This window comes from Bombina bombina, chromosome 7 (genome assembly GCF_027579735.1).
Source record: "Bombina bombina isolate aBomBom1 chromosome 7, aBomBom1.pri, whole genome shotgun sequence".
Lineage (NCBI taxonomy): Eukaryota > Metazoa > Chordata > Amphibia > Anura > Bombinatoridae > Bombina > Bombina bombina.
Genome location: NC_069505.1, coordinates 525332559 through 525347420, shown reverse-complemented (window position 1 = coordinate 525347420; position 14862 = coordinate 525332559). Strand labels below are relative to the sequence as shown.

General features: G+C 42.4%; 1 protein-coding gene across 3 annotated transcripts in view; it reads right to left on the bottom strand.

Annotated features, from left to right (window-relative positions):
• The window catches only part of CCDC9 (coiled-coil domain containing 9), a 453629-nt gene that overhangs the window by 246206 nt on the left and 192561 nt on the right, over window positions 1-14862 (bottom strand). For all 3 annotated transcript variants that reach the window (XM_053721824.1, XM_053721823.1, XM_053721825.1), the window contains exon 10: window positions 12240-12357. In XM_053721824.1, the coding sequence (XP_053577799.1) occupies window positions 12240-12357 (118 nt within the window). The remainder of the gene's footprint in view (window positions 1-12239; window positions 12358-14862) is intronic.

Sequence of the window (14862 nt, the reverse complement as noted above, 5' to 3'; positions counted from 1 at the left end):
AACATCCTAAAATATATACACACACTGCAAAACATTGCCAAATGTATGGTATAATCCCCCTATTGCAAAATATATATCCTTGTTGGCTGTGACATCACAACTAATCCAGATACTATTCTGCAATCTATCTGGCTGGATTTTCCCCAATTTGCTTAATAAGTCGGTAGTATCCTTAATATAAGAATCTAAATTTACCATAATTTTCGTCAGAAAAATATCAATATAACAAGACAAATTATACGTCAAACATCCAATTCCTGAGATGATGGGTCTCCCAGGGGGGTCAATTAGTCCCTTATGGATCTTTGGTAGGTGGTAATAGTAAGCCACACTCTGTTTAGTTGGCACCAAAAATTGCTTTTCCCTTTTATTGAGAACCCTTTGGGAGTACCCATCATCAATTAATCTTATCAATTCTCTCAAATAAGCAAGAGTGGGATCAAAAGGTAAAGTTTTATAATACAATTCATCTTTAAGCAAACGATCTGCTTCTTTCAAATAGTCTGTTTTATTTTGCAACACTACCCCCCCCCCACCCCTTACGACTCCTGATTGGCTTATACTATGGTGAGTCATAATTGTTTTGGATACATTGCTATGGCAATGTCATGCTTACGTCAAATCAGCATATCCACATGGCTAACATGGTTCAATGGGGAGATCGTAATGCGGATTAGTAATGCAGATGAGAAATGATATGAATAGTATGATTGATTACCAAATGGGTAATAGGTTGGCCACAAGGATATATATTTTGCAATAGGGGGATTATAGCATACATTTGGGAATATTTTGCAATGTGTGTATATGTTTTAGGATGTTTGAATTTCTTGTAAATGTTGGTTATTATTTGATTATGATCGGTGTGTGGTCTCAAGAATGAGGCAACAATTACATCTATTGATATCATTAGGTATCTAGTAAATGGTACTAGATTGGAGAAAGGTTTTTTTTTCCCCGTGTTGTCTCAACTCAGTTGTAGACCATCAGCAATCAGAATCATGTGTATAGATTTTAACATGTGTATCTAATGTGATTTTAATCCATGTTTGCTAGTATTCTCTCTCTCTCTCTCTCTCTCTCTCTCTCTCTCTCTCTCTCTCTCTCTCTCTCTCTCTCTCTCTCTCTCTCTCTCTCTCTCTCTCTCTCTCTCTCTCTCTCTCTCTCTCTCTCTCTCTCTCTCTCTCTCTCTCTCTCTCTCTCTCTCTCTCTCTCTCTCTCTCTCTCTCTCTCTCTCTATATATATATATATATATATATATATATATATATATATATTTTGTCTTTTTCATAGTTCACTTACCACTGCCTGATGAAAAGGTGCCACTAGCACCTTGAAACGCGTAGCAGAGATTCATTGTATTGATTTTAATTTATCTTTTAATAAATTATATCCTACTTTTTGGGATATTTCAGTTTTACTGGTGTGTGAGCTTTTATTTGAGGAATTGACTGTGGGTTGTGTATCCTGTGCCTTGGAGTGAGTCAGCTGGTGGGCTCTGATACACCAGCTTGTGTTACTTGCACTGCATTATAGCGCGCAGCCTATGTGAGTATCCAGTCTCAATGGGGATTTACTATTGGGATTTAGGCTGTATCATAGTGACCGTCTGCACTATAGAAGTGTGTTTGTCCCCCTTTCCCTATTCTCCTTTCCACTATTACAGGATTGAGGTCACATTGTTACCTGTGGGAGCTAGCTGGTTGGCTCTGATCAATCCAGCCTGTACGAATAGCACTGCATTGTAGTGTGCTCTCTCTGTGAGTATCCATCTATAGAGAGGGTGTTTTCTGGGAGCGATATTCAATAATTTGTTGTAACATTCTGCACCATTGGAGTGCCTTCTTCTCTTTGTTTTTCACAACAAGAAACAAAACCTTCCAAGATAGTAAATTTAATATCAACAGAATGCATCGGCTCAAACGGAGCCTGCTGCAAAACCCTAAGAACAAGATTAAGGCTCCATGGAGGAGCAACAGGTTTAAACACAGGCCTGATCCTGAACAAAAGATTGGACATCTAGCAAATCTGACAGACGTTTGTGCAAAAGAATAGACAGTGCAGAATCCTGACCCTTCAGAGTACTGACTGACACACCCTTCTCCAGGCCCTCCTGAAGAAAATACAAAAATTAAGGAACCCCTACTCTGCTTCAAGAGAAGCCCTTCGAATCACACCAATAAAAAGGTATTTACGCCATACCTTATGGTAAATTCTGGGAGTAAAAGGTTTACGAGTCTGAAGCATGGTATCAATGACCTAAGAGAATCCTCACCTAACCAAAATTAGACATTTTATCTCCACGCAGTCAGCTTTAGAGAATCTAGATTTGGATGAAGCAAGGGACCCTGAAGTAGAAGGTCCTTCCTCAGAGGTAACCTCCAAGGTGGAAGAGATGACATCTTCCCTAGATCCGCGAACCAGATCCTGCGAGGCCATGCCGGAGCGATTAGAATCACAGACGCTCTCTCCTGCTTGATAAGAGCAATTACTCGTGAAAGTAGAGCAAATGGAGGAAACAGACAAGCTAGACTGAAGTTCCAAGGAACCTCCAGATCGTCTATCAGAACGGCTTGAGGATCTCTTGACCTTGAACCGTACTTTGGAAGCTTGACGTTTTGACGAGACGCCATTAGATCCAAATCCGGAACCCCCCAACCTGAGGGTTATCATTGTAAAATCCTCTGGGTGGAGAGCCCACTCTCTGGGATAAAAGGTCTGCCTGCTCAGAAAATCCGCTTCCCAGTTGTCCACCGCTGGGATGTGAAATGCAGAGAGATGGCAATCGTGAGACTCCGCCCACTGGAGAATGCGAGTTACCTCCTTCATTGCCAAGGAACTCTGAGTTCCTCCCTGGTAGTTGATGTAAGTCACCGAGGCGATGTTGTCCAACTGGAATCTGATAAACCAGACCAAGGCTAGTTGAGGCCAAGTTGTCAAGGCATTGAAGATTGCTCTCAACTATAAGATGTTTATGGGAAGAGAAATCTCCCGAGTCCACAGACCCTGTGCCTTTAAGGAGCCCCAAACTGCTCTGAAGCCTAACAGACTGGCATCCGTGGTCACAATCGCCCAGGAAGGTCTCAGGAAACATGTGCCACGAGTCAGATGGTCCTGCAAAATCCACCACAAGAGAGTCTCTTGTTAGGGGATCCAAAGCTATCCTCTTCGAAAAATCTGAATGGTCTCAGTTCCATTGACTGAGCATGCATAGTTGCAGAAGTCTCAGATGGAACCAAGCAAAAGGAACAATGTCCATGGAGGCAACCATCAGACCAATCGCCTCCATGCATTGAGCCACTGATGGACAAATAGCAGATTGGAGAGAAAGGCATGAAGTTTGGATTTTCTGATGTCCGTCAGAAATATCTTCATGGACAGGGAATCTATAATTGTTCCTAAGAAACACACCCTTGTATTAGGTACAAGTGAACTCCTTCCCAGATTCACTTTCCACCTGTGGAAATGTAGAATACACAACATCTCTGTATTAGATCTTGCTAGATGAAAAGATGACGCTTGAACCAAGATATCGTCCGGGTAAGGTGCCAGAGCAATTCCATTAGAACTGACCACTGTCAGAAGAGCCCCAAGAACCTTTGTGAAAATTCTTGGAGCTATAGCAAGGCCAAAAGGAAGAGCAACAAACGAATTGTTTGTCCAGAAAGGCAAACCCTCAGATACTGGTAATGATCTTTGTGAAAGGGAACATGAAGATACGCATTCATCAGATCTATGGTCGTCATGAACTGACCCTCTTGTACCAAAGAAAGAATGTAACGGATGGTCTCCAGTTTGAAGGACAGAACCCTGAGTAATTGGTTGAGACCCTTTAGGTCCAGAATTGGACTGAAAGTGCCCTCCTTTTTGGGAACTACAAATAGATTTGGATAGAATCCTAGACCCTGTTCCTCTAGGGGAACTGGAACAATCACTCCCAGGGAAGATGGATCCTTTACGCAGCTTAAGAAGGCCTCTCTCTTTATCTGGTCCGCAGATAACCTTGACAAGTGGAATCTGCCCCTGGGAGGACAGGATTTGAATCCTATTCTGTATCCGTCGGACACTGTCTATGGCCCAAGGATCCGGAACATCGTGTATCCAAGCCTACCAAAATAAAGAGCTTGCCCCCACCCAACCCACTTGATCCAATACAGGATCAGGGGCGGTCCATTCATGCCAATTTAGAATCAGTGGAAGGCTTCTTGATTTGCTTTATTTTATTCCAAGGCTGACTGGACCTCCAATTAGACTTGGATTTTTCCGGCTTGGAAGAGGAGGAAGAATTTTGTCCCTTAAAGTTACGAAAGGAACAAAAATTAGAATACTGGCGACCTTTAGGTCTATTCTTTTTATCCTGAGGTAGGAAAGAGCCCTTTCCACCTATAATTTCAGAAATTATTTCAGCCAGACCTGGACCAAACAAGGTTTTGCCCTTATAAGGAAAAGACAAAAGCTTGGACTTGGATGTGACATCTGCAGACCAAGATTTTAACCACATAGCTCAAAGCGTTAAAACAGTGAAACCAGAAATCTTAGCTCCCAGTCTAAGAATTTGCATGTTGGCATCACAAACAAAGGTATTGGCCAGTTTGAGAGCCTTGATCCTGTCTTGGATCTCCTCTATATTAGTCTCTTTTGAGATTAGATCAGATAAGTCATCGCACCAATAAGAAAGATGCTACTCCCACAACTGTAGCAATACTAGCAACAGGCTGCCACTGTAATCCCTGATGAATGCACATTTTCTACAAAAAAGCCTCAAGCTTCTTATCCATGGGATCTTTCAATAGGAATAGTAGTTCTCTTGGCAAGAGTAGAGATAGCTCCCTCAACCTTGGGCACTGTGCGCCACGAGTCATGTATAGAATGAGCCACAGGAAACATCTTCTTAAAACCAGGGGGCGGGGAAAAATGAATCCCTGGTTTATCCCATTCCTGAGCTATAATATCTACCATACGGTCTGGAACTGGAAACACTTCCACAGAAGAGGGCACATCATACACCTGGTTAAGTTTACTAGGCCTCTTTGGATTCTCCGCGACAGACGAATCTGATTCTTCCAAAGTAGCAAGAACCTCCTTTAAAAGTACTCTGAGGTGTTTTAACTTAAATCTGAAATTAATCTCCTCTGAATCTGCAGAATTGGTCACTACTGTATCAGAATCTGACAATCCCCCCTTTAGAAGCCACTGAGGTATAATCCTCATCAGATAACTGACATACACTGACTAACGCAGCCTTAGCAGAGTCAGAATCCTTATTAACATTAATATTTTGGATTTCCTCTTGTGCTTACTGGCAACTGGAAAAGCTGATAGAACTGCTGAAACAGCAGATGTTATCTGCACAGCAAAATCCCTTATAAATAAATTCCCCCAAGAGGAAGTTGAGAGGAACCGCAGGGCACTTCATGTGAAACAGTATGGGACCTTTAAGGAGAAAGCTGAGGCATAGCATGGAGAACATTATCCTGAGAGACTCAGGAGGAGAAATCATGTCTTTAAAATGTACAGGCTTTTCCAAGCATATGGAACAAAATTGCACAGGAGGCACTATCTGAGCCTCCAAACAAAGTAAACATTTTACAAAATTAGTAGCTATATTTTGCTCTGAGTACATTGCAGCAAGTGATAATTCCCACAGAAATTGACTAATGGGCAGGAAAAATACAGAACATTAATATACCCCCAAAGCACTTTGTAACCAAATAAAAACGCTACCTCTATATCCTCAGACTGACTGAGGTAACTCACCACCCAGCACCAGGCGCTCCCTCTAGTAACTGGAGTTGTATCAAGAGAAGTAATGAGAAACAAGATGATTCTTCTGCCCGATAGCTTTATATGACACTAAAAGCAGTTCCCAAGCAACACGCCACTCCGTTCTTCAAGCCGCTATTAAAACGAAGGCGGAAGAGCAGAAAGTCACGTGAGCGCAATGGAAAAAACTACGCCACAGGAGTCAAAGCGCTTGATTTCAAGCGATATGTTAAATGAATCGGATACATTATGAGCACATAATACAAGTCCTTTGCATTAATAGTATCCATGTCCTGTTCTGTCTAATAAAGCAAAGCCACAATCCAGATACAAACTCCCCTGAAGTGTCCACTCTGAGTCAGCCTCAAAAACTATAGGGCTAAAAATGAACCCCAATAAAAACTAAGTTCCACTTTGAAGTGCCTGCTAAGAAATACTGCCCAAAATAAATTCCATATACAGGAGTAAGAATTGTCCCACAAGATGATCCACAGGGCATTAACCTCTAGGAGTGCTGCCCCCAAGACCTAGAAGGCAAAGCAGGGCAGGAAGAGCTACTTAGGTGTGACTGAATCACTAACATCTGTCAGGGACCTGTAAAAAAGAAAAAACAGAGTAACCAACCCTGGTTTTCTATCAAAGGGGTAGCAAAGGTGTAAGAAATAAAGCAAGAACCACCTCGCCGCCTTCTAACTGCTAAAAGCCACCATTACTCTTACTAAAGAGATTGACATGGACACAGCATAGATCCAATCCTTGCTTGCAGGGAAAAGTACCCATAAAAGGACCAGTGATCAAGGCAAATAGAATGACTGGAGGTTATGGGTAAGGGAAGTGATACTTAACAGCTCTTCTGGGGTGCTCTTTGCCTCCACCTTCTGGCCAGGAGTGAATATCCCACTAGTAATTGGAATGAATTGTGGACTCTCCGTGCCATAGGAAAGAAAAAAGCTATTTTTATGCAGGTTTCTATATAATAATTTCTACAAAAATAGAAATTACTACTCAACTCAAAATTGATTCATTAAGTTGTTCTGATTTTAGGAATACCCCATGTGTCTGGGTTACCAAGTAATTTATAGTAAAAATAGAGCAAATACTACAAGGATGTAATCATTGGTTTAGCACTAAAATATTCTATGCCTGGACTGTAAGCTTAATAGTGGTCACCAAATACAAAACCGCTGCACAAAAGTATATGCTTGGAGAAGCTAGATACCCCAGGCTATTTACCTAGAGGCATTTTTACATTTTTAAATTAAGCCTTTAAAAATCGCCACAGGCAGAAAATAAAATATTATTGAATATTTATTTAAAAAAAAAAAAAAAAAAAAAAAAAAATATATATATATATATATATATATATAAATAAATAAGAGAGAGAGAGAGAGAGAGAGAGAGAGAGAGAGAGAGAGATATGTTATGACAAGCCAATGTTAAATAATGGCTTGTCATTTCTGACCTGTGATCACAGACTGGTTGTCACAGTGATCACATGACCACTTCCCTCATCCCCCAGTCATTCTGCCGAGGGAACAAGAAACAGTAGAAGAAATATCAGGGTGAAAGGTGCCAGAAGATTAACAATAACAGACGCCCCACAGAAAAATACGGGCGGGGAGCTGTGAACTCTTTCCATATGAAGAAAATAAAATTATCATTACGTAAGCATAATTTAAGTTTTTCTTCATAAATAGAAAGAGTCCACAGCTGCATTCATTACTTTTGGGAAAACAATACCCAAGCTATAGAGGACACTGAATGCAAAAACGGGAGGGTACAAGAGACGGCCCATTCTGAGGGCACCAGGCTTGAAAACCCCTACCCAACAACATCCCGCTTCGTCTGAAGCCGAGAACAACTTTGAAAAAAAAAGGAAGAGGCCCAAGGACACTGACCGCTGATAGTCCACAAACCTTGCTAGAGACCGCAGGAACTAGACTCGACTGAGTCAACAGCCTCCAGGAGACACCGTCGCCCAGCAGTCAGTCTCCAAACAACACACCCCTTACTAAAGAAAGGGAACAAACTACCGTATTCTTCCACAAAGAAGAAAAGACACAGAGAAAAACAATGAATGTACTTATAAAGTGCGGCTAATCCCCCTTAAGGGATTCAAGGCGCTACTCATCTTATCAACCTCGAAAGGAGGAAGGCTGAGTAGACCTCGCTGGGGATCGAACTTGCAACCCTCGGTTTGATACAGTGCAAAGTAGCCACAGTGCATTAGTATGCTGAGCTAGCTGTCTATCTAGCATAAGGAACGTCAGACCAACAGAGACCCACCAGTCTCATAGAAACAAGGGGAGGCAACGCCCAGACCCAGGAAAAACAGAAACCACGGGATAAGGCCGGTAGTCTGAAACAGAGAAGATCATCTCCTAACACAGTGCAACCGCACTCTAAAAAGCAACTGAAGACTAAGGTCCCCAAGTTGCAAAAAGGTAGCTCAGAATATTCAGAAACAAAACCTCGTGCAGCAAGCTTTAGAAAGGTCTGACGAGCAACACTTGAAGCAAAAACACTGCACGCTGCAGTCATCAAAAAATGACTCTGAAACTTAAATACTTGCAGAGCAAGTAGAAAGCAGATGAAGATAGGATCCTTCAGATTGCCAAGTATCCACTAACCAGAGGATAACGTCACAGGCTAAGAGCCGCCAGTCCTTCCCACAAATCTTGAACATGGTGAAAGGAAAAACATCAAGAGGCTTACTGTACCTCAAATGCTCCGAGGATGAATTTAGCAGAGCAACAGATCTCAGATCCTGCTCAAACACTGGACCAGCCCAAGCGACAGACATGTCTGATAGACAAAGACAAGGGAGACAGAAAGACCTTAACCACAAGCCCCCAGGGAATGGAAAGAAAAAGGGGGGACTCACCCACCCCAACAGAGCTCGGGTGCCAACCCAATCCGCTCCTCCAAAATAAGGCACTCCCAAGGAGAACCCCCTGGGACCTGGAACAGAGAAGAGTGCAATAGATCCGTAGGAAGACCTGTCACAGCTCTCTTACACAGTCCCTATGTAGAGAGATCAAATTCCAACAGGTGGAACAGAGCCCAGAGAGCAGCAGATGCTGCCCCTTACAGAAATAAGCCACCTGATCCAACGTCCTACACACAGGGCAGGACAAAGACCCTCCAGAGAGAGGAAACCCCAGCTCATAAGGAAGACAAACTATCCCTTCAAAAGGGAAGAGCACAGATAAGAACAGCGAACATGTCTACAAGACATGAAGCCATAGTATGATCAAAACACAGACCGAATGAAAAAATCATCCCAACACCACTGTTGACCCAACAGAGAAAAAAAATCCCCATGAAGAGAAGCACACTCCGTCCGAAGGAAAAAAGTCAGGACGTAAAGTTTATAACCAGTACCCGAAGGTGAATGTGAACTCTGGCCTTCCTGCTTGCTAGCCCCTATGTCGCAACATAGGGTCCCTGAAAAAACTGGGTCGTCCCGCCAGGGAACACAAGCAATCAGACCTCACAGGGGAAGAGAACCGGGAAACCAGGGGAACGGGTACAGGACTCACTTGTAATTCCCAGCCCAAAGGGAAGAGAACACCCTTTGCCCAGAGGTGAACCCCCCCCCCCCAACAAGGTGCTAGGCCGCGACAAAGTCACGCAATCTCTCTAGAGCCCAAAGGCCCCAAGGGCAACACTAAGGGAAATGAGAACGAGAACAGAGTCACCCGAAAGAGAGTAGAAAGGCTAGTCTCCATAATTCTTTCAGACTAACATTCCAGAGGACCACACCCAAGGGAAAAGAATGCAAAGCATCCCGAACCCAGGCAGAAAACCATCCCCTAAGCAAAAAGCTTGGAAAAAGAGCCGACACCTCCTATCGCCCCTGATATGGAGACGACTAACTCCCGAAGGAAGACAGAGCCTCACGGCCTTCATTTCCTAATTAAGCAGCCAAAGCCACCAGAAAAACCTGACAAAGTCCAGAAAGTCTCAACCCAACGGAAAAGAACCTCTAAAAGGAACAAATCCTAAAAGGACACTTCCAAAGAGACCATGAAAGGCAAAACCGTAAGTACGGCGGTATGAAGGACATAACTCCTCCAAGCCTCCAACCCACAATGGGAAGGAACACTAGTGCCCTGAAAAATCGGAAACTACTGAGCATGTTGCCGCGGATCTCAACGGAGTCCCGGCCCACTATACTGAAAAGTGAATGAGGACTGAACCAAACCCCCATGCCCCTAAGCAACCACAGACCCTCAAGTTATCTCAGGATGCTAGTTGCAGCTTGTAAAATAAAACAAGTAAACACAAATCATAAGTGATCACTAGGCACCCTCACCGGACCAACCGGACATAAATAATCACGTGTCTGAACTAGGCCTCAAAGACAGAAGGATTTGTACCCAGTCAGCCAGACCAGCCTGAAACCAAGGGCCCCAGCACTGTCAAGGCCACATAGAGTCTCCCCTGAGATAGAGGGATAAAGAACAGTCAGACAGACCATTGTAAACAGTGTGACCACAACATCTCCAGTATACATTTCAGAGAAGAAAGTTCCCGAAGGAAACTTCATACCATAACATGAGCTTAAGACCAAATAAAAAATCATCTTTATCGGATGAAACTAAAAGATAAGGCAACCCGTAGGTTATCGCCCAGGAAGAACGGACAGACCCGCAGGACCAGCCCAACAGGGGTCCGAGACTTCCAAGCTCAGAACTGGAAAAGGAAACACAAATAACAAAGACTATAGGAAGATTACTTCATCCCCTTATGTCTATGCATGCAAGCCAGTCGAAGATAAAGACTGAGAATCCCCAAATCCATTAAGAGTGGGATCCTACAGCAACGCCAAAAACGTGCCATAGTAGAACACGAAGGTGCGCAACATACCTCCGCCGGAACAAAAGAAAACACTGGCCTTGAAGGTTGACCCCCCTGAGGCCTCAGGGGCAGTCGCTCCCCCGGAGGGCTGAACTGGACCAGGCGATACCACGTCCGACGAGCCCCAGTTAACGGAACACGGACAATATTGTAAGCACACTCCCGGGAGGTGCAGATGCGCCAGCACCAACGATATGGCCATTCGGAACCGTGTCATAACCTCCGGTGGGAACAGGCCACACTCCGTAGAAGGACAAGTAGTGTTTGGGTTACCTGCATGCGTAGTAAGTTGGTGGTAGGGAACTAGTCTTGTGGGAAATAAAATCCCCAGAGGCGGATGGCTCAGCGGGCACCTGATTCCTCGATCCCGAGGAACAGAGCACTCTAAAACGGCATTCGGAACATAACTGATGGGCATGTATCACCCGGACCAATTCATATTCTTCGCAAGAAGTAGAGTCTGAATCAGAGATATCCGTCTCTAAAAAAACAGAATAACTGGGATACTAAATAAAAAAATGGACCAATAAGAAAAATCTAAATGGCACCTTAACACCCCCCCCCCCCCAATGGCTGGGGCACTCACCACCTCCAGAGAACCAGACACCAGCAGACTAGGATTTCTCCGTCTCCACACAGCCAGGAATGTGGAAATGGCGGCACAAGGTAAACAGTGCAGTCAATGCAAAAGCACGCCCGACCGTAAAGGCCGCGTCACTAGACATAGGCCATTATGTTCCAAAATAGCCATGAGCCGAAGCAACACGAAAACACAGTAGCAGACAGAATCACATAAACATGATTATAAACCCCCCTGTTCAATAACCCCCCTCAGGAGATATTAACCCTTGATTCCTAGATACAAAAAGGAGGCTCACTGAGACCCTATGTTAAAGTTATCCCCAAAATGTTGCAGCACCTCTCCGATAAACAGTTGTAATTACAATACATCCATGATGAAAGTAAAATGAAACGATCTTACCGGAATCTACACCGTGGAACAGAAACACAGCCTTTCAAGTGTGACAGATAGTAGCGTCACTTCTGCCATGGACTTGAGAGAAAAAAGCAGGCAGCGAAACTCGTCAACGCCGATTGCTTGTGGAGCTGTTAATATGAGTAAGGATGGTTTCGCAGAAAGACTCTCCCTGCAGTTCCGGACTAACATTTGTCCACATTCTCACTGAGAGGCTGACAGGACTACTTAAAACTCCAGTCCCATGCTGAAGAGCACTACCCTCCATAAGAGACTATCGAAAACTTCTGACACTTCTCTGCCAACCTCCTGGGATGAAAGGCAAAGATTGACTGGGGGATGAGGTAAGTGGGGGAGATATTTGAGCTTTTTGGCTGGGGTGTCTTTGCCTCCTCCTGGTGGCCAGGTTATCAATTCCCAAAAGTAATGAATGCAGCTGTGGACTCTTTCCATTTATGAAGAAAAGACAGTGCAAGAGAAAGACAGTGCAAGAGAGAGAAAGAGAATGTATCCTCTGGCCAGTAAAGGTCATCCATTTACCCACTTAAATGGGTTTGACAGAGAGGTAAGTAAAAAGGTTGGCAAATAAACAATATTTAAATGTTACAAGCAAACAGAACATATGCAAATACATACCTGTAAGGTTTGCTCTGCCCTCGGCTTCTGTTAGGGCCCCTCTTCCTGGAAGTGGAGAAACTTTCTGAAAGGAATTCTGCCATGGTGGGCGGTTTGGGAGCACCACGTTTTCCCTTGTCTGAAGATGAATAAAATGATAAAACTAAATAAAGACTAAGCATTGAAGTTGTACACAGAAAATGCACAGATCCAGCATTTAAAGGGACAAATTATAATTTTACAACAATAGTATTGAGGTTATTCTTCAGATGGGTGCCGCCATATAAAAATCTAACTTTCACTGCATTCCATTACTGACCTGTGTTTGCACATTTGTAGTAATTCTTCTTCACATACCTGCAGTGAAACCTAGGTTCCAAAATGGCGGCACCCCTTATTAAAGGACCAGTTAACACAGTAGATTTGCATAATCAACAAATGCAACATAACAAGACAATCCAATAGCACTTAGTCTGAACTTGAAATGAGTAGTAGATTTTTTTTTCCTGACAATTTTAAACGTTATGTCTATTTCTACTACCCCTGTACCATGTGACATCCATCAGCCACTCACAAATGCATACACGTACCATGTGACAGCCATCAGTAAATATAAAAAGAATGTGCACATTTTGTTAATAGAAGTAAATTGGAAAAATGTTTAAAACTGCATGCTCTATCTGAATATTGAAAGTTTAATTTTGACTTGAGTGTCCCTTTAAGTGTTTAAAGGGACATGAAACCCAAGATTTGTCCTTTATAATTCAGACAGAGCATACAATTTAAAACAACTTTCCAATTTACTTTTGTTTAAAAATTTGCTAAATGAGCAGCAATGCACTACTGGGAGGTAGCTGAATACATCAGATAAGCCAATGATATGAGGCATATATGTGCAGCCACCAATAAAGCAGCTAGCTCCTAGTAGTGCATTGCTGCTCCTAAACCTACCTAGCAATGATTTTTTTAAAAAGGACACCAAGAGAACAAAGAACATTAGATAATAGAAGTAAATTGGAAAGTGATTTTAAACTGCATGCTCTATCTGAATCATGAAAGAACATTTTTCGGGTTTCATGTCCCTTTAATATCCTTTTAACTGTAAAAATATTTTACAAAATGCATTCAGTGTGGAATAAAGGACGGACTAATGGATCTGTATTTAAAGGGTCAAACCTGTGTTTAATCCAGTCATGGGGTACGGCCTATCTTTAATTAGGTTATCAAAGATTGTGTTCAACAGGATCAGCCTTGTGCTTTTTGATGGAGTCATGGGGTTAGCCTCACTCGTATAATTTGGTCATGTGATCAACCTTGTGCGCTAAATGGGATCAGTCATGTGCATTTAACGGAGTGAGCAATGTGGTCATTTCGGGTCAGACTATTGGGATTAATGGGATCAGGCTGGTCTTTAAATGTCTAAACCTCATGTTTAAATGGGTGTCAGATGCATATTTATTAGGATCATAAAGTGAGCCACGCATTTCACGATTTCTTTCTCAGACTGTATGGTAGGTTAGTGTTCTCTGTGCTTTTTCTTCTCATTTAGCAACCTATCAGCAAGCGCTACCCAGGTGCTGAACCAAAAATGGGCCGGCTCCTAAGCCTACATTCCTGCGTTGTCAAACAAAGATAGCAAGAGAACGAAGAAAAACGGATAATAGGAGTAAATTACAAAGGTGCTTAAAACTGCATGCTGTATCTGAATCATTAAAGTTTAATTTTGACTAGGCTATCCCTTTAATTAGGATTAGGTGTGAGAGAAAAATATGAAACACGTATATGGGACATTTCTTTTATTATAGAGATCAACATACGCTCCCCCTACATTTTTACACTCTTACTCTATTCTTGTTCATTTTTATCAAGCAAACCATCCATTAGATAAAGGAACACTATATTGCAAATTATTGGGTCTCATTCAGATTTGCAGGTTTAAAGGATCCGTCAACACCAGAATCGTTGTTGCTTAAAAAGAAAGATAATTCCTTTATTACCCATTCCCAAGTTTTGCATAACCAACACAGTTATATTAATACACTTTTTACCTTTGTGATTAACTTGTATCTAAGCCTCTGCAAACTGCCCCCTTATTTCAGTTGTTTTGACAGACTTGCATTTTAGCCAATCAGTGCTCATTCCTAGGTCACTTCATGTGCATGAGCTCAATGTTATCTATATGAAACACATGAACTAATGCCCTCTAGTGGTCAAAATGCATTCAGATTAGAGGCAGTCTTCAAGGTCTAAGAAATTAGCATATGAACCTCCTAGGATTAGCTTTCAACTAAGAATACCAAGAGAACAAAGATAAATTGGGGATAAAGGTAAAATTGGAAAGTCGTTTAAAATGACATTCCCTATTTAAATCATTAAAGTTTTTTTTTTGGACTTGACTGTCCCTTTAAGTCCTTATACATTACAACACCTCCAAAGACCGATGAACTTTAATGCTCAGAACCCAGCTGACCTCTTGGACTTATAAGACATACAGCCCATTGTGACTGACGTGGAATGGCTCAGATTATTATATGCTTTATGTCTAATCATATCTACAACTATGTTTTATAAGCTTGTATTATTCACACGCTTTTTTTCTCTTTTATTATATTTGTCAAACAGTTTTGTATTATGACAACTTAAT